The sequence below is a fragment of the Pleurodeles waltl genome, chromosome 4_1, assembly GCF_031143425.1.
Source record: "Pleurodeles waltl isolate 20211129_DDA chromosome 4_1, aPleWal1.hap1.20221129, whole genome shotgun sequence".
Lineage (NCBI taxonomy): Eukaryota > Metazoa > Chordata > Amphibia > Caudata > Salamandridae > Pleurodeles > Pleurodeles waltl.
Window position 1 is genome coordinate 286,824,315 of NC_090442.1, and position 18,092 is coordinate 286,842,406.

At 44.7% G+C, this 18,092-nt stretch overlaps 1 protein-coding gene across 3 annotated transcripts in view; it reads left to right on the top strand.

Moving 5' to 3' along the window:
- LGR5 (leucine rich repeat containing G protein-coupled receptor 5) overlaps positions 1–18,092 on the top strand; it is a 1,160,674-nt gene that overhangs the window by 163,958 nt on the left and 978,624 nt on the right. For all 3 annotated transcript variants that reach the window (XM_069228343.1, XM_069228341.1, XM_069228342.1), the window contains exon 2: positions 8,170–8,241. In XM_069228343.1, the coding sequence (XP_069084444.1) occupies positions 8,170–8,241 (72 nt within the window). The remainder of the gene's footprint in view (positions 1–8,169; positions 8,242–18,092) is intronic.

Below are 18,092 nucleotides of genomic sequence, written 5' to 3' on the forward strand. Positions count from 1 at the left end.
TTAGAGCATTTAATTTACAGGTCTTTAAGTAAATATAGCACCATATATCAGGGACTTATAAGTAAATTAAAAGTGTAAATTAGCTGGATGTTAATTTTAACATGTTTTGGAGGCGGAGCAACAAGCATTTTAGCACTGGTTAGTAGGGGCAAAGGTTACAGAGTCCTAACGCCAACAAAAACTGGTTCAGCTACAGAAGCAAAAGTCTGGGTGAATACCACGAATGATGGTCAGTTCCAGCAGTAAGGTAAAATGTATCAGTAGCAGCCACACAGCTACTACCAGCATATCTGCTTGGTTAGTGGTGTTTGTAAAGGTGGAGGTGTTTAATTACTTTGAAAGCATCATAGTGCTGTTGTATCCTTATTTTGTGCAATGATTTAACTGATCAACCTTAAAGGATTAAATGAATTTCAGTGAGCACATCGTAAAATGAGCATCTATCCCTGTTTGAAATTCTTCAGACATTGTTTCTTTTTAGTCACCTTTACATTTACACTTAAACATATTGGAATATAGATTAAGCCAAATTGTGCTAACTAATGGATTTAATATTTTTAAAAGGCTGAAACTGTTCTTATGCAGACACTGAGACAGATTGTGATTTAAAAGGACTTAGATTTAGAGAGGCAGAACGAGCCTGCAGTTGAAGAGGGACAGAGAGAGGGGCACACAGAGACATAGATTTAGACAGAGACTGAACTACAAAAATAGATAGATAGACAAAGCATAGACCTGGACTGTTGCAGAAGTCCATTGTTCCGAGTATTTCTGTGGAATTCCCTCAAGCAAACATTGAAAACAATATGAGCCTACACCCTCAATACAGAGCTCACTTCATGCCCTAAATATAATCTGAAACCCTGTTTAACCCCCAGGGTGCCGCGGGTGAGCTGGTCTCGGACAGGGACACGGTTCCCGTGTGCCCTGGACGAGACCAGCTCGTCGTGCAACCGGCCCATGGGGGAAGCGCTAGCGCACCCCCATACGCCCCCCACCCAAACTCCTCCGTCAGTGACATCTGATGACGTCAGCGCGCAAATCGTGCGCTGACCTCATCAGAGGTCACCTCGGATTACACTGGAAGCTTGCTTCCAGCGCAATCCCGAAAGAGAAATGCTTTTGCGTTCTCTTCCGACCACGAAGTGGGGTGGGAGAGACAAGAAAAGAAAGGCCTTTCCTTTCTTGTCTCACACAGCATTTCTGCAGGGAATTAATTTTTTTGCCATATTTCAAATAAGGGGAGCGGCCCCTTGGGCAAGGGCCGCTCCCTGGGGGGGGGGCAAATTATTTCTAGGCCATTTCCAGGGATAAAAAAAAATGTGTTTCTTTTTTTATGTTTGGGGAGCAACCCCTTAGGCAAGGGTCGCTCCTGGGGTGCCAAATTATTATTAGGCCATTTCTGCCCCCCGGGGGCTGAAAGCACTATGGACACCGGGGATTATTTATTTTATTCATACTTGCGCATAAGGGGAGCGGCCCCTTTGGCAAGGGCCGCTCCCCAGGGGGGCAAATTATTTTTGGGCCATTTCTACCCCCGCTTGGGGCAGATCGGCCTAATATTATTAGGCCAAACCACTAGACACCAGGGATAATTTTTTTTGTTTATTTTTATTTTTTTATGTGTGGGGAACGACCCCTTAGGCAAGTGTCGCTCCCCTGTGAGCCAAATTTAATTTAGGCCATTTCTGCCCAGAGGGGGCAGAAAACCACTAGACAGAATTGGCATATTTCAAATAAGGGGAGCAGCCCCTTGAGCGAGGGCTGCTCCCCGGGGGGCAAATTATTTCTAGGCCATTTCTGCCCCCCACCCCCACTAGACGCCAGGGATTAAAAAAAATGTTGTTACTTTTTTTATGTTTGGGGAGCGACCCCTTAGTCAAGGGTCGCTCCCGGGGGGGGTGTTATTAGGCCATTTCTGCCCCTCTGGGGGCAGGTCAGCCTAATATTAGACACCAGGGCTACATTTTTTTTTTTTTAAAATATTTGGGGAGCGACCCCTTAGGCTAGGGTCGCTCCCGGGAGGCCAAATTATTATTAGGCCATTTCTGCCCCCCGTGGGCAGATCGGCCTTGTGATCTATAGACACCAGGGATTATTTATTTTATTCATACTTGAGCATAAGGGAAGCAGCCCCTTTGGCAAGGGCCGCTCCCCAGGGGGCCAAATTATTTTTAGGCCATTTCTACCCCCACTGCGGGCAGATCGGCCTAATATTATTAGGCCAAACCACTAGACACCAGGGATAATTTTTTTTGTTTATTTTTATTTTTTTATGTGTGGGGAACGACCCCTTAGGCAAGTGTCGCTCCCCTGTGAGACAAATTTAATTTAGGCCATTTCTGCCCAGAGGGGGCAGAAAACCACTAGACAGAATTGGCATATTTCAAATAAGGGGAGCGGCCCCTTGAGCGAGGGCTGCTCCCCGGGGGGAAATTATTTCTAGGCCATTTCTGCCCCCCACCCCCACTAGACGCCAGGGATTAAAAAAAATGTTGTTACTTTTTTTATGTTTGGGGAGCGACCCCTTAGTCAAGGGTCGCTCCCGGGGGGGGTGTTATTAGGCCATTTCTGCCCCTCTGGGGGCAGGTCAGCCTAATATTAAACACCAGGGCTACATTTTTTTTTTTTTTTATATTTGGGGAGCGACCCCTTAGGCTAGGGTCGCTCCCGGGAGGCCAAATTATTATTAGGCCATTTCTGCCCCCCGTGGGCAGATCGGCCTTGTGATCTATAGACACAGGGATTATTTATTTTATTCATACTTGAGCATAAGGGAAGCAGCCCCTTTGGCAAGGGCCGCTCCCCAGGGGGCCAAATTATTTTTAGGCCATTTCTACCCCCACTGCGGGCAGATCGGCCTAATATTATTAGGCCAAACCACTAAACACCAGGGATAATTTATTTAGTTTATTTTTATTTTTTTATGTGTGGGGAACGACCCCTTAGGCAAGGGTCGCTGCCCTGGGGGACAAATTGTATTTAGGCCATTTCTGCCCCCCCTAGGGGGCAGATCGGCCTATTTTTTTTAGGCCAATCTGCCCCCAAAGGGGGTAGAAACCTCTAGACACCATGGATTGGTGTGTGTGTATGTGTGTGTTTTGTTTGGGGAGGCAGCCCCTTGGGCAAGGGTCACTCCCCATGCGGGCACATTACTGTTGGCCATAACTGCCCCCCTTTGAGGCAGATTGGCCTATTCTTGGAAGGCCCATCTGCCCCCAAGGGGGACAGAAAGCCCAACAGAGACCAGGGAAGATTTGTTTTTCAAAATAAGAGATTGGGGTATGGCCATACCCCCACCCCAAATAAATGGGGCCAAAGTTGTTCTGCCCACCAGTGGGCAGATTGGGCAATTACCCCCGATCCACACCCCAGGGGGACAGAAAGTCTACTGCCAGGGAATTAAAAAAATAAAAGAAAATAGTGGGGTGGTGGCTACCAACGAGTATGGGCCTGGTTATGCCCCCCCCCCCGAACTGAAGGGGATTACAGTCTTTTAGCTCTCCTCCACACACTAAAACATCTTATCCTATGGCAAGCAAGAGGACGTTTGATTATTTTTGTTTTTTGTTTTACATTTGGGCCATGAGAGCTTAGTAACTCTCAAAATCGTCCTACTTGGAATGGTGAGGGCTGCACTTTTTTTACTTTGGGACACTGCCATGTAGAAAAATCCACAAGACCTAGACACATCTGAAAACTAAACATCTAGTTGATTCCAGGGTGGTGAGCTTCACATGCACCCCACACCATTTCCTTACCCACAATGCCCTGCAAACCTGCAACTTTGCTGTAAGGCACACATTTTTTCCATATTTTTGTGATGGAACCTTCCGGAATCTGCAGGAATCCACAAAATTCCTACCATCCAGCATTTTCTCATGTATACCGATAAAAATTCTGCTGCACTTGTCAGCCTAAAAATGTTTTTTTTTTTCTCAAACTGCCCTTTTGAACCCACTTTGGTTCACACTCAATTTTGACAAGCTTTTGGCTCTTCCCTGTCACAAGCACTTGGCCCACCTACACAAGTGACATATAATTTTTACCGGGAGACTAAGGGGAACGTTGGGTGGTATGAAATCTCTCCCGTTGCGGTGATCCCACAGAAAAATGTGTTTTTTTAAGCTAAATTTGAGGTTTGCTGAGAATTCTGTGTAAGAAAACATTGGGGATCCATGCAAGTCACACCTCCCTGGACTCCCTCGGGGGTCTAGTTTTCAGAAATGTCTGGATTTGGTAGGTTTCCCTAGATGGCTGCTGAGCCCAGGACCAAAAACGCAGGTGCCCACCGCAAAAACAGGTAGTTTCATATTTGATTGTTTTGATGTGTCCAGATAGTGTTTTGGGGCATTTCCTGTTGTGAGCACAAGGCCTACCCACACAAGTGAGGAAGCATTTTTAATCGGGAGACTTGGGGGAACACTGGGTAGAAAGAAATTTGTGGCTTCTCTCAGATTCCAGACCTTTCTGTCACCGAAATGTGAGAAAAAAGTGTGTTTTTAGCCAAATTTTGAGGTTTGCAAAGGATTCTAAGTAACAGAACCTGGTGAGAGCCCCACAAGTCACCCCATCTTGGATTCCCCTAGGTCTCTAGTTTTCAAAATTGCACAGGTTTGGTAAGTTTCTCTAGGTGCGGCTGAGCTAGAGGCCAAAATCCACAGGTAGGCACTTTGCAAAAAACACCTCTGTTTTCTCTGGAAAAATGTGATGTGTCCACTTTGTGTTTTGGGGCATTTCCTGTTGCGGGCACTTGGCCTACCCACACAAGTGAGGTACCATTTTTATCGGGAGACTTGGGGGAACGCTGGGTGGAAGGAAATTTATGGCTCTTCTCAGATTCCAGAACTTTATGTCACTGAAATGTGAAGAAAAAGTGTTTTTTTTTGGCCAAATTTTGAGGTTTGCAAAGGATTCTGGGTAACAGAACCTGGTGAGAGCTCCACAAGTTGTGAGCACAAGGCCTACCCACACAAGTGAGGAAGCATTTTTAATCGGGAGACTTGGGGGAACACTGGGTAGAAAGAAATTTGTGGCTTCTCTCAGATTCCAGACCTTTCTGTCACCGAAATGTGAGAAAAAAGTGTGTTTTTAGCCAAATTTTGAGGTTTGCAAAGGATTCTAAGTAACAGAACCTGGTGAGAGCCCCACAAGTCACCCCATCTTGGATTCCCCTAGGTCTCTAGTTTTCAAAATTGCACAGGTTTGGTAAGTTTCTCTAGGTGCGGCTGAGCTAGAGGCCAAAATCCACAGGTAGGCACTTTGCAAAAAACACCTCTGTTTTCTGTGGAAAAATGTGATGTGTCCACGTTGTGTTTTGGGGCATTTCCTGTTGCGGGCACTTGGCCTACCCACACAAGTGAGGTACCATTTTTATCGGGAGACTTGGGGGAACCCTGGGTGGAAGGAAATTTGTGGCTCTTCTCAGATTCCAGAACTTTATGTCACTGAAATGTGAAGAAAAAGTGTTTTTTTTTTGGCCAAATTTTGAGGTTTGCAAAGGATTCTGGGTAACAGAACCTGGTGAGAGCTCCACAAGTTGTGAGCACAAGGCCTACCCACACAAGTGAGGAAGCATTTTTAATCGGGAGACTTGGGGGAACACTGGGTAGAAAGAAATTTGTGGCTTCTCTCAGATTCCAGACCTTTCTGTCACCGAAATGTGAGAAAAAAGTGTGTTTTTAGCCAAATTTTGAGGTTTGCAAAGGATTCTAAGTAACAGAACCTGGTGAGAGCCCCACAAGTCACCCCATCTTGGATTCCCCTAGGTCTCTAGTTTTCAAAATTGCACAGGTTTGGTAAGTTTCTCTAGGTGCGGCTTAGCTAGAGGCCAAAATCCACAGGTAGGCACTTTGCAAAAAACACCTCTGTTTTCTGTGGAAAAATGTGATGTGTCCACGTTGTGTTTTGGGGCATTTCCTGTTGCGGGCACTTGGCCTACCCACACAAGTGAGGTACCATTTTTATCGGGAGACTTGGGGGAACGCTGGGTGGAAGGAAATTTGTGGCTCTTCTCAGATTCCAGAACTTTATGTCACTGAAATGTGAAGAAAAAGTGTTTTTTTTTTGGGCCAAATTTTGAGGTTTGCAAAGGATTCTGGGTAACAGAACCTGGTGAGAGCTCCACAAGTCACCCCATCTTGGATTCCCCTAGGTCCCTAGTTTTAAAAAAATGCACAGGTTTGGTAGGTTTCCCTAGGGGCCGGCTGAGCTAGAGGCCAAAATCCACAGGTAGGCACTTTGCAAAAAAACACCTCTGTTTTCATTGGGAAAATGTGATGTGTCCACGTTGTGTTTTGGGGCATTTCCTGTGTGGGTGCTAGACCTACCCACACAAGTGAGGTACCATTTTTATCAGGAGAACGTGGGGGAACATAGAATAGCAAAACAAGTGTTATTGCCCCTTGTCTTTCTCTAAATTTTTTCCTTCCAATTATAAGACAGTGTGTAAAAACGACATCCATTTGAGAAATGCCCTGTAATTCACATGCTAGTATGGGCACCCCAGAATTCAGAGATGTGCAAATGACCACTGCTTCTCAACACCTTATCTTGTGCCCATTTTGGAAATACAAAGGTTTTCTTGATACCTATTTTTCACTCTTTATATTTCAGCAAATGCATTGCTGTATACCCGGTATAGAATGAAAACCCACTGCAAGGTGCAGCTCATTTATTGGCTCTGGGTACCTAGGGTTCTTAATAAACCTACAAGCCCTATATATCCCCGCAACCAGAAGAGTCCAGCAGACGTAACAGTATATTGCTTTAAAAAAATCTGACATTGCAGGAAAAAGTTACAAAGTAAAACGTAGAGAAAAATGGCTGTTTTTTTTTAACTTCAATTTCAATATTTTCTTATTTCAGTTGTTATTTTCTGTAGGAATCCCTTGTAGGATGTACACAAATTACCCATTGCTGAATTCAGAATGTTGTCTAAATTTCAGAAATGTTTAGTTTTCTGGGATCCAGCATTGGTTTCACACCCATTTCTGTCACTGACTGGAAGGAGGCTGAAAGCACAAAAAATCATAAAAATGGGGTATGTCCCAGTAAAATGCCAAAATTGTGTTGGAAAATTGGGTTTTCTGATTCAAGTCTGCCTGTTCCTGAAAGCTGGGAACCTGGTGATTTTAGCACTGCAAACCCTTTGTTGATGCCATTTTCAGGGAAAAAACACAAGCCGCCTTCTGCAGCCCTTTTTTCCAATTTTTTAAAAAAACACAACATTTTCACTGTATTTTGGCTAATTTCTTGGTCTCCTTCAGGGAAACCCACAAAGTCTGAGTACCTCTAGACTCCGTAGGATGTTGGAAAAAAAGATCTCAAATTTGGCGTGGGTAGCTTATGTGGACAAAGAGTTATGAGGGCCTAAGCGCGCCCTGCCCCAAAAAGCCACAAAAAATGCCTAGCACCTGAGGGGGAAAATGCCTGGCAGCGAAGGGGTTAAGAAGCTTACAAAAAATGGGGACATTTTGTATTTCTATTAAGCGTTCTCCAGTAGTGATTTCAGTAGACAGTTTAAACACCAGGACAAAAGGGCACTGGCTATTTAAGCGACAGGACCATGATTACATTTTTTAATGAAAATTTGCATTTTCAATCTCTCTGAAATAAAATGTTAGAACATGTCAGTTGGGTAAAGAACTTTATTAATGTGTTTCCCGTAGAGCCTGCAAATGCACACAGGATGTGCTGACGGCCCTTATGCTATCTGTCACCAGATTTGAACTGGGACGTAAGTGGGGATTAACAAAATGCAATTCCATAGACACAGAATGACAACAAATGAATGTGCTCCCAGTCTCACTTTGTGGCATTAAGACCAATGGGTTTTACACAAACAACTTGTGATTCGATGCTCCCTCAGAAATGGTGTCAATGTTGTTCTTTTTGTCTTGCTTATCCAAGGTTACGTTTATCAAAGATAAGGCAGTGTGGTAATGAAGCACTTTATCAAATTCTTAAAAATATCTTACAAGAAATGATTATCATAATATCACTAGCAAAAAAACACGCCTTTATATATACAGCCTTGGCACACTGGTTGAAGTAAAACAAAATGATAAGAAAGTGCTGTAAAGTAAGTTCCTTAATGACCTGCTGTAACAAGTGAGGAGTGAACAGTTTGATATGCTGCCATAGTGATCCTCTTTGTTTCTCTTGCAGGGATCTCAGTATGAACAACATTACTAACCTTCCAGTAAACGCCCTTCACAAACTGCGCTTCCTGAAAGAGCTGTAAGTATTTTTGACGGGCACAATACAGATTGGCCGCATTCCCGGTCTAGTCTCCCATGCGCAGTATGAGAACTAGATAAAACAGCGCAGGAAAGCTTCAGCACGGACACACTTCGCACACGGGGAATCACTTAGTCGAAAACCCCACCTTTGAGTGAGATTGGGGAAAGGAAATTATTAGGGATCAGCCAGGAGGATGCGTGTATGTTAGGTAGAGACTCTGCTAAGGAAATATAAATGGCACAACCTCGGCTGTTATGCTTACTAAAAATGCACGAAAAAATAAAAATCGGCAGTGGTGGCTATAGTTCACCGCACCAGTCAGTAGTGCAAAAATTCACAAATATGGTGCTCAAACCCCTGAGGTCCCACCTACAAACCCCCTGCAACTCACATACAGCAAAAGAGGGGAGCACTTAAAAAAAAGTAATCATAAACAAAGTCCAATTGTATTTTTTTTCTTTTTTTTATAAACACGTTTAATTTTAACCAATACACACGGCCCATTTGAAAATATTAAATTATCTTCACATTGCATATATAAGAGCAACTTTACAAGAAACATGTTATTCAATTCTGTTATATCCACTCACTATGCTGCATGTGTTACTACTAGCGTCCATTGGCAACCTTCAGTCTCAATACACAAACAACCCACCCCATCTATCCCCACCTCCCACCCTCCTTTGATTGCAGCTCCAATTGATCTTAATACCACTGGTCTCCCAGCTATGTCTCCCATTGCCACAGTGTGTTCGGTTCTCCACTGACCAATCAGAATCCAAATGCGTCCCTTAGGTGAGGGGAGCCAACCCCTCGTGCCCCCCCCCCCTCCCCAGTACACTCCCAGCAGGTCCTTACACTGCTCCCAGCTGATTCTTTAGGTCAGTGCATCCTTCTCTGTAGTGATTGCCCCAAGGTCAGCCATTAGAGCCTTCTAGGCATGTGCCATCTCCAGTGCCCTGATTCCTCTCTTTGCCTCCCTAACCAGCATTTCCACCTCTATAGCTTCCCACTTTGCCAACACTCGTCACCATTTCAGTAAACTGGGTCCCACCACCACTTTCTAGTTTCTAGTTATTTCCAACTTTGCCATTAAGAATGCCAAGTCTTGGAATCTACTGGTTACCTTAGTTTTCGCGGTGTGTGGGAACCAGCTCAAGAGACAGTGCCCTGGTTCACAGGGTATTTTCTGTGATCCCCTTCCAGTATTGTGGGAGCTGTGGACAGCTCCACAACATATGCAATAGCCCTGCCCCATTCTCCCCACATCTGGGACAGCCTGCGCCTTTCATCTGGAAATATCTCTGAATGCGCTCAGGAGTTAAATAAGCTTTCTGCAATACATAAAAATTAATCTGTTTGAACCGGGGATTTCTAGACACCCGTGGTATTCTATTGAATATGGTATCCTAGACCTCCTCTGTTATCCAAGTCCCCAAATCTTCCTCCTAACTATTTTTCAGCTTTTCAAGCTGGCGGTGGCAATCCTCTCCCAGGGCCCTTTATAGACAAGAGACTACCTTGACGCTACCTGAGGAAAGGGCTATGTACCGACAGCTACTCGAGGCCGGAGGCTCAACAGTGCCATTCCCCCAATGTTGTCTTGTCATCGGTGTAACTGCCATGCATAAAAGGAAATGCCCTGGCAGCACATCAAATTCCCTTCTGAAGTCCTCATAGGAGAGTAACTCCCCATCCTTAAAAAGGTTTCCCAGCATTAAAGCTCCCGCCTTCTCCTAATCCGCCAGGCCCCTCTAATCTCTGCCATGACAGAGAGCTTTTAGCATGGTAATTGGTAGGTCTAGGGAGTAAGGGGCCCCGGTATATATCCTTCTTAGGTATCTTGCCCAACCTTTTCCAATTTCCCTGAACATCGCAGTATCTGATGTGGGGATGCGCCTAACCCTCAACAGGGTCCGTTGCTGTTCAGTCATCACAGGGACAAATGGGCCTACCTCTCTCTCCACCCCTCGCAAGCTCTCCAGCCAGTGCACAAACCACTGGAGCTGGGCTGCCAGATAGTATCTTTCAAAGTCCGGCACACCAAGTCCCCCCCCCCTCAGGCCTCTGCAAAGTCCTCTGTGCCACTCGTCTATGATCTGAGCCCCAGATAAACGATATGACTGTAGAGTCTAGCTCTTTAAAGAACACCCGAGGTATCCACAGTGGGAGCGTTCCAAACAAGTTCATGAGGCGGGGCAGAGCAGTCATTTTCAACAGCGCTATTTTACCTTCCAGAAGTCTATGCTGGCTTTCAGGGCTCGTATCGCACCTCCTATGTTCCCATCCAATAGATCTTTGCGATCATGGTAAATCTTAACCCCGAGGTAGGAGATGCATCTAGGGGCCCATTGTAAGAGGTCTAGATTGTCCGGTGGTGCTTGCTCCACTTTCATTGGGAACACCCAGGATTTCTGCCCATTAACCTTTAGTCCCGACATCTGTCTGAACCCATCTAGCATGACTCTGGCTCCTCGGAGCTCGCCCCCAGTGTCTTTTAGGAATACTAACAGGTCGTCAGCATATAAGGCTATTCTATGCCAATGCCCCCTCACCTGCAGCCCCGGTAATGAGCTCCCCGGCGAGCCTGTGTCGCCAGTGGCTCTATCGCCAGGGCAAAGAGCAGAGGTGACAAAGGACATCTCTATCGTGTCCACCTCACCACCCTATAGTTCTGCGATATCACTCTGTTAGTTCGGGCTTCTGCCGTTGGACTTGTATATAATAACTTAGACCATGCCAGGAAACCGGCCCCCAGGCGCATATGCGCCATCACCTCGTACAAATACTCCCACTCCAGACTGTCAAAAGCCTTTTCTATGTCAACCACCATTATCGCTGTCCCTATACATTCATGCACTCTGCGCTCCAGAACTGAGAGCAGGCGTCTAATATTGAGGGCCGTCCTGGTATTAACCAAGCTTGATCCGGGTGTATGAGCCGAGGCATGTTAGGGTGTAAACATGTGGCCAGTATTTTACTGATCTTATAATCGACATTTAACATTGGCAGTGGCCGATGGGCCCTATAGTCACTGGGGTATTTTCTGGGTTTTAAAAGAGGGACCACCAATACTTCCCGGGTAGTATCTGGTAAGCATCCTACTGCACGCACCTCGTTATACAAAGCCTTGAGCCGGGGCGCCAATTGGGCCACATAGGTCAGGTACCATTCTGCAGAGAATCCATCGGTCCCTGGGGTCTTCCCCCAGGCCATGTCCTTTTTTTGGCACTCTGATTTCTTGTTGTGGACCTACCATGCCTCTCTAGAGAAGAGACGGAGGAAATTGGGGACGCTAAGTATTCCCTCACTGCTGTCACCTCATAGGTGCATGCACTCCGATACAGTCATGTGTAATATTAAAGGAAACAGTCATTAACCTCTTCCTGATTGAATTACCGCCCGTCTCCGTCAGTTTCTACTTCCAGAATTGGCATTCCTCACCTAGTGGGATTTGCCAGCCAAGCCAGCAGGGTGCCTGCCGTGTCTCTCTCCGCATGAGTGCGTGCCGTATATCCCCTGTAATCAAAGCAGCGAAGTCTCTCTATTTTAGTCACTACCTCTTCTCTCTTATCCAGAAGTGATTGTTGTTGATCGGGACCCTCTTTTCCCTGGTGTTAGAATTTGCGTAACTCGTTCTCAGCAGTTAGCACCTCCCTCAGCAGCATCCCCCTCCCACCCATCCCCTTCGCTAGGCACTGCCACTGCAGCGTTATTTTGAATGCGTCCTCCGCTCTTCCATGCCCTCTCACTCGGCTCTGGCCTCAGGTGCCACAGCCTCCATCTTTTGCCACCTCTGCCGCTCCAGCACCTCTGCATGGTCCGCTTTGCTTGTTGCGGTCCCCCTTACTTCTGGGAGTCTCCCACTGCTCCTGGCACATTCTGGGGCTGGTGGAACTTCAGGATGTCGGTGTGTTGGGGCCCGTGAGTCGGGAGCTCCTCAGTCAGCCGCACTCTGCATTAGGCCACGCCCCCCAACAAAGTCCAATTGTTGATCTCTAGTTAGGTATTATTTTAGCAACATCCAAATGTGTGATTCTTTCTTCAGTTCAACCAATTAATCCAAGTAGACAGGTGGATGATATGTTCATTTTCATTCTTTCATCTTCCAATCTGTTGTCTCAGCCCAGTCAACATGTTCCATTCTCTACAACAGGACTTAATCAGGGCTGCAATGTAATAATTCTGAGATATAATGTAGTGACTTGAAATTTACTGAATCACAATATAGTTGCCTGAGTAGTGTTGGATCTAGATAACGACTTCTTTCCAAGGTTTTCTGCTGCAAGCTGGTTACCCTTTTTAGGGCACCAAGTTGCTACTAAGACATGCTGAATGTCTTCTGCTGAAAAGTGCTACTGCCCTGCTGAGAAGTGCTCTTTTTTTTTCTTTCCAAATTTAAGTATGAGTATTTGGTATTTGCCAATACTTGCACATTTAAAACGCTGTGCTTCACTAAAAACTCTTTTGTTATATGTATATGTTTTGCTTGCTAGAGTCGGATATGAAAACTCTAAAATCTGGCATTTATATAACACAATAGCAAATCTTACTATAATGAAACAAAAATCTACTTGTAAGCTTCAACTGATATCAAGAGCATGTGAGGGAACAGGTTCTAACCCGCCTAGAGGTTGCCCTGATTGGATCTGATCGCACTTTCTTTGCTTTCCGATTCAGCTTCCCATTTACCTTTTCTAAAGGAGGCTAATTGATACATACTATAGTGCATGAATAAAAAGCACTCCTTAGGTAGAGCCAAAACAACTAAGTGGTCAAAAGAAGGGCTGTCCAAACAGTTGCCAGTTACACATGGCCTCTTAGCAGACATTTGGCCTCGGTAATGAGTGAATATTGTAGAGGTCTAACAGATCAAACACAACATCTTATGCAAGGATTGTAACACAGTGCTTCACAGATAAAGATAATGTGTGTAGGAGCAGTGAGCTATAGGAGAACAAGCTCAGTGGTCTATGCAGGATACGTATGTGTATTTGATTATAACCACATTTTCTGTAGTACTTCAAGGGGCAATTACTAGGGACTTGCGTCTATTTGGAGTGTTGTTTCCATAATCAGTCTGGCTTGCAATTATTTGGTGTAATTTTTGTCATATTCAACACATACTGATAATGAAGCCAGCACTGTTTTTATTTTGATATTTCAGAACCATGATGAATAGATTAGTGATACATAGGCATGAAAGTAGGATCATTTTAATTTAGTATTTTGGTAGTGCCTTGGGATAAAACGTAGTGACAGATGCTAAAGAAAGACATTTTGTGTCTAGCCCAAAGTTCTCTTCCACTGCTTTTCTTATTTACATGGAGAGAGGGTAAATTGGTGCACTGAATTGGGACAATATGTGCTTTCAGAACAACCACTGGCACGATACAGCAGTGGGGGGCGGGGGGTCTATACATTTCTTTGTGATAAGAGCTTCTGTTGTTCGATGAAATGCAACCCAAGCTACTAATGTTATTGATACTGTAATAGTGACCACACCAGGCAAGATTGCTTATTGGCCTCCATGTGTATCAGCAGTTATCAAGTCAATGCATCAGGCAGGGTTGTCAGCAGTATTGTAAAAATATGTTTTCTAATTCGGAATCCCTTCTATGTATAATGCATAAAACATAGATGAAATGCTCCTGTCACCAAGGTAAAAATGACACCAGAGTCAGAATATGCCCACGGTCTGTAAATTAAATGGCGTTTACAAGACTTCTATATTTTATTAAAAGTATATTCCAGTAATAAATGCAGCACAGGACTGCTTGTTGATTAATGATTCGTAAATACAGATAATACAGTATAAACATGCCACTAAAGTGTTTTGAGGGCTCCACTATGGTTCTAATTTGGCGAAGTGAATCAAGATGAAATAGTGAAGGAATAAACTCAGATTACCAGCCCCCACCACACTGCAGGAAGGGAAAATGCCTAATATTCAGAATTACTCAAGTATATGTTTTGTAATTAGGTTTATTCCTATAAGGATAGATGCCTCACGGATAGAGTTCATATCCACGCCACGTGAAACACACCAACGAAATGAGACATGTAAAGTGAAGAGAGGAAAAGATTATAGGAAATGACGAATACGAAACACTAAAACAAAGATAGACTGTTAATATCCGTGTAGTATGTTAATCTAAATTTATTTTTTTCCATTTAAGTATATGACTTTTCAACTGTTAATGCTCTCTGGTCACTTTATGATTGTGACACGTGGCTACATGTATACTTAATTTTGTATTGTTCGAAGCAATGTATTGGCCCTGTTGAATCGACCTCATTGTCGAGAATCACTTGTTGTCCCATTTTTTCTGTGATTGAAATGATCTACTCACATTAACATATATATGTCCCAGAAAAAATAAGATTGACATTAAGTAACACACGTTCCGTGTCGTGTTAATTACTAGAAATTACTTTCAATATAGTCTTGTAATCACGATTTCATTTACAGACCTCGGGCATAGTCTGTCTCCTGTTTCATGGTTTGTCAGTGCCAAGGGGAAGGTAAGACACAGCTCTTGAGGTTTGAGATGTCTGACAATTAAAGCCTTTTCTCCTTTTCTGGCACTGGTGTTAGTGTAGGTGTCCCAACCTCATGATTTAAGACTCAAAATCGGCTTTAAATATATTTGGAAGATTCAATCATCAAACGCCAGCTTAGGGAATCTGGAATTAAACACTTTTACGTCTCAAATACATACATTTTCAGTTTTGGTATACCTGTCTTAAATTAACGACCCAAAGCGTCTAATTTATTAAAGTGGACTGCATACAAGAGAGCTACTTACAGGTAGAAAGAGCTATCAGTAGGTTATGAGTAGGTCATGCGCCACTTGTTGAAGAAGCTTGAATTGTATGTAGCATCTGGTCAACTGTTTGTAAGGCGAATTCATCTGTACTAAAGAGGGAACAATAAAACCAGCGAAAAGTTGGATTTCAGAATGAAGAAAAATAAATAAGGATAGAAAGACAAATGGAAAATCTAGGTGGTTCCATCTATATTTAAATAGCTAGTGCACTGAAAAACGTAAAATGTATTAAGCATTATAGGTTTCCTTAATGTTTGAATAACTTAATTATGTTCCAAATGTCGTAATTCTGTTAGAGCACTGCCAAGTAAATTGTTTCAATCATTTTGGATGAGGTTCAACTCCGTTTAAATGATTCTTTTTAAGTCTTTCATAGAAAACACTAGCCACTCTCATGCCATTGAAAAGTAAATAATAATAAAACATACATATATGCATAATTAAAAGGGGGCAATGAGTCAGCCAACATTATCCACCGGATTCTTTCACTTTGAATGTTCACACAATGTTTACATCTGTCTAGGAGTTATCCCTTTCTCTTCAATGGCAAATGCTTTGCATAACTTTTTTACTTATTTTTTTATGTTACTTGTACGTAATGACTATTTAGCTTCACTTCGGGTGCCAAGTTAGACAGCATTTAATTTGCATTTTGTAAAGTTTGTGTTATAAAGTGATACTGCCACTGTGATTTGACTGCTTCATTATCATTACTGACTCATTCACAAATAATAATAATATGCTTGGCACAATTGAAAGGCTTGTTATTGAAATAAAATCACAAGGTAAACAGCAACATCAATGAATGTTTTTAGATTTTAATTGTAAGCATATGCAGACACATTTATGTGAGGACATATTTTTCAGTGTATTTTGACCACGTTGGCTCAGTTTATGGTGTAAACCTATGCTGTGGCACTGTATACTGAATCCAGGCAACCCTTAGAGATAGTGAGTAGGTGTCCAGATAGCAGAAGCTCTCTATGGGTGGCTGAGGCGAGCAGCTGAAGCATATCCAGGAGGAATGTAAAGCACTTGCAATACCACAGTAGTCAGACAGTAACTCGCTCACAAAAAAGAAACACACAAGTGTTGCAAAAAATAAAGGATACTTTAGTACAGCACTCTACTACTAGACTAGAATCGGTACATCTCCCTTTGGTGATATCTACACACAAAATAACCAGCAGAAATAGCATAAAATATACAGGGCAATATGGGGGGGAACCACATACTAAGAAATCAGAATGTGAAATAGTGAACCCTACCAAGGTAAGTATGGTAGTTAGCTTAGGGGCTGGGGGTAGATGAAAACACCAGAGGTAAGTATGGTAAGTGTCCCCAGTGAGCAGGTGCAAGGCAGTTACCCACCAAGTCTTCCTATAGACTAACACAGGGATGTGAAATTCAGGACCCTTCCCAGTGGACCCCGAGGAAACCAACAGACAAGAGGAAGGTTGGAGAGTGCACCCACCCGAGGATACCCAGAAGACGGGAGTAACTACACCAGGGGACCCGGATGCAGAGGGGAGAAGGGACTCTCTCAGAAGTCTGTGGAAGCCTTGCATTGTCCAGCTGCTGTCACAACCCGTGGACCAGGCCGGTGGAAGCCAGTGACTGATTTTGGACTTGGAGGACTTTAAAAGGCAGGGGACAGAGTCCAGCACCCAGTGCCCAGGTGGTGTAGATGCAATAGCCACCCTTCTAGAGGTGAAGTTCCTGCAAGTCGGTGGAGGTAGAAGCCCAACTGCGGGGTCCATGAGCTGCAGAAGATTCCAGGAGTCACCTTTGAGCTGTCCTTTGACAGTCGCTGGGTTGCAGGAGGGTCAGTGAGCAGCCAGGTCACCAACAAGTACTGGCAAATGCAAGTAGGAGCTGAAGAGGTATTTGCAGAGTTTTGGAGACCAGCAAGGTCAGGAGACTCTACCCTTGAGTGGGAGTCAGGGCTGCCCTTCAGCACACAGGAAGGCCAGCAGAAGTCATTGGAGCCCCCCGAGTGACCCATAGGCGATGGGCACAGGGAGTCACAGGGAGGCCTCACTAGCAAAAAAAAACAGAAGTCCCACGTCGCAGGAGTTGCAGGACAGGGAATGATTTTCAAGCTGTAGAGTGCTGGAGGCCGGGGATTCTTGATACCTGAAGATCTCCAGGAGGAATAGTCAACCAGCTTTGGCAAGTGCAACAGTCAGTGTCCCCAGGGGTTCCAGTCCAGTGGCAGGTGCAGGGGGCCACAGTCTCCCACATTGGTCAGAAGACCGGCAGGACCCATAGGAAGCCACAAACTCACCACATGTGAAGCAGACCCTTTCGATGTCCATGGGACAGCAGACCCCACCATCCGTCAATGTTGTCTTGAGGTGCCTGTGGTTGCAGGCGAAAGACTCATCACTTCAAGGGAGATTCCTTCATGCTTCCAGGTGCAAACAGAGTCCTTGTGACCTTGGAGGATGCACAGCCGTGGATGTTGCAGAATGTTTGCAGGATCCAGAGAAACAAGGTTGCAATGGGAGCCTGCCCACCACAAGCAGGCTTGTTCGGTTCCAAAGCAGACTAGCAGCGGTTCCAGAGGCCAGGAGCAGAAGATGTCTTGCAGAGAGCTCCTTGTAGAGTCTTGCTCAATGAAGCTGAGGACCCACCCTCCGGGGGAGCCCTTAAGTAACCCTAATAGGGGGTTGGTCACTCTCTGAAGTTACCCACCTATCAGAGGGGGTCAGGGAAGTCATCTACCTGACCTAACCAGTCAGCTGCCCCCAGGGGCCTCTGCACATCTTATTTGCAAGATGGCAGAATCTAGTGGCCACCTGGCAGAGCTCTATGCACCTCCCTAGGGAAGGAGTTGGATGGGGGGGTGGACACTCTCCTGTCCTTTGTGCAGTTTCACACCAGGGTGGGGACCAGGGGTTCCTGAACGGGTGGAAACCAGATTATGCAAAAATGGCACCAAATGTGCCCTTCAAAGCAGTCTGGTGGTACTCTGAAGCCACCCCACCCCAGCCCTTAGACACCTAATACACAGGA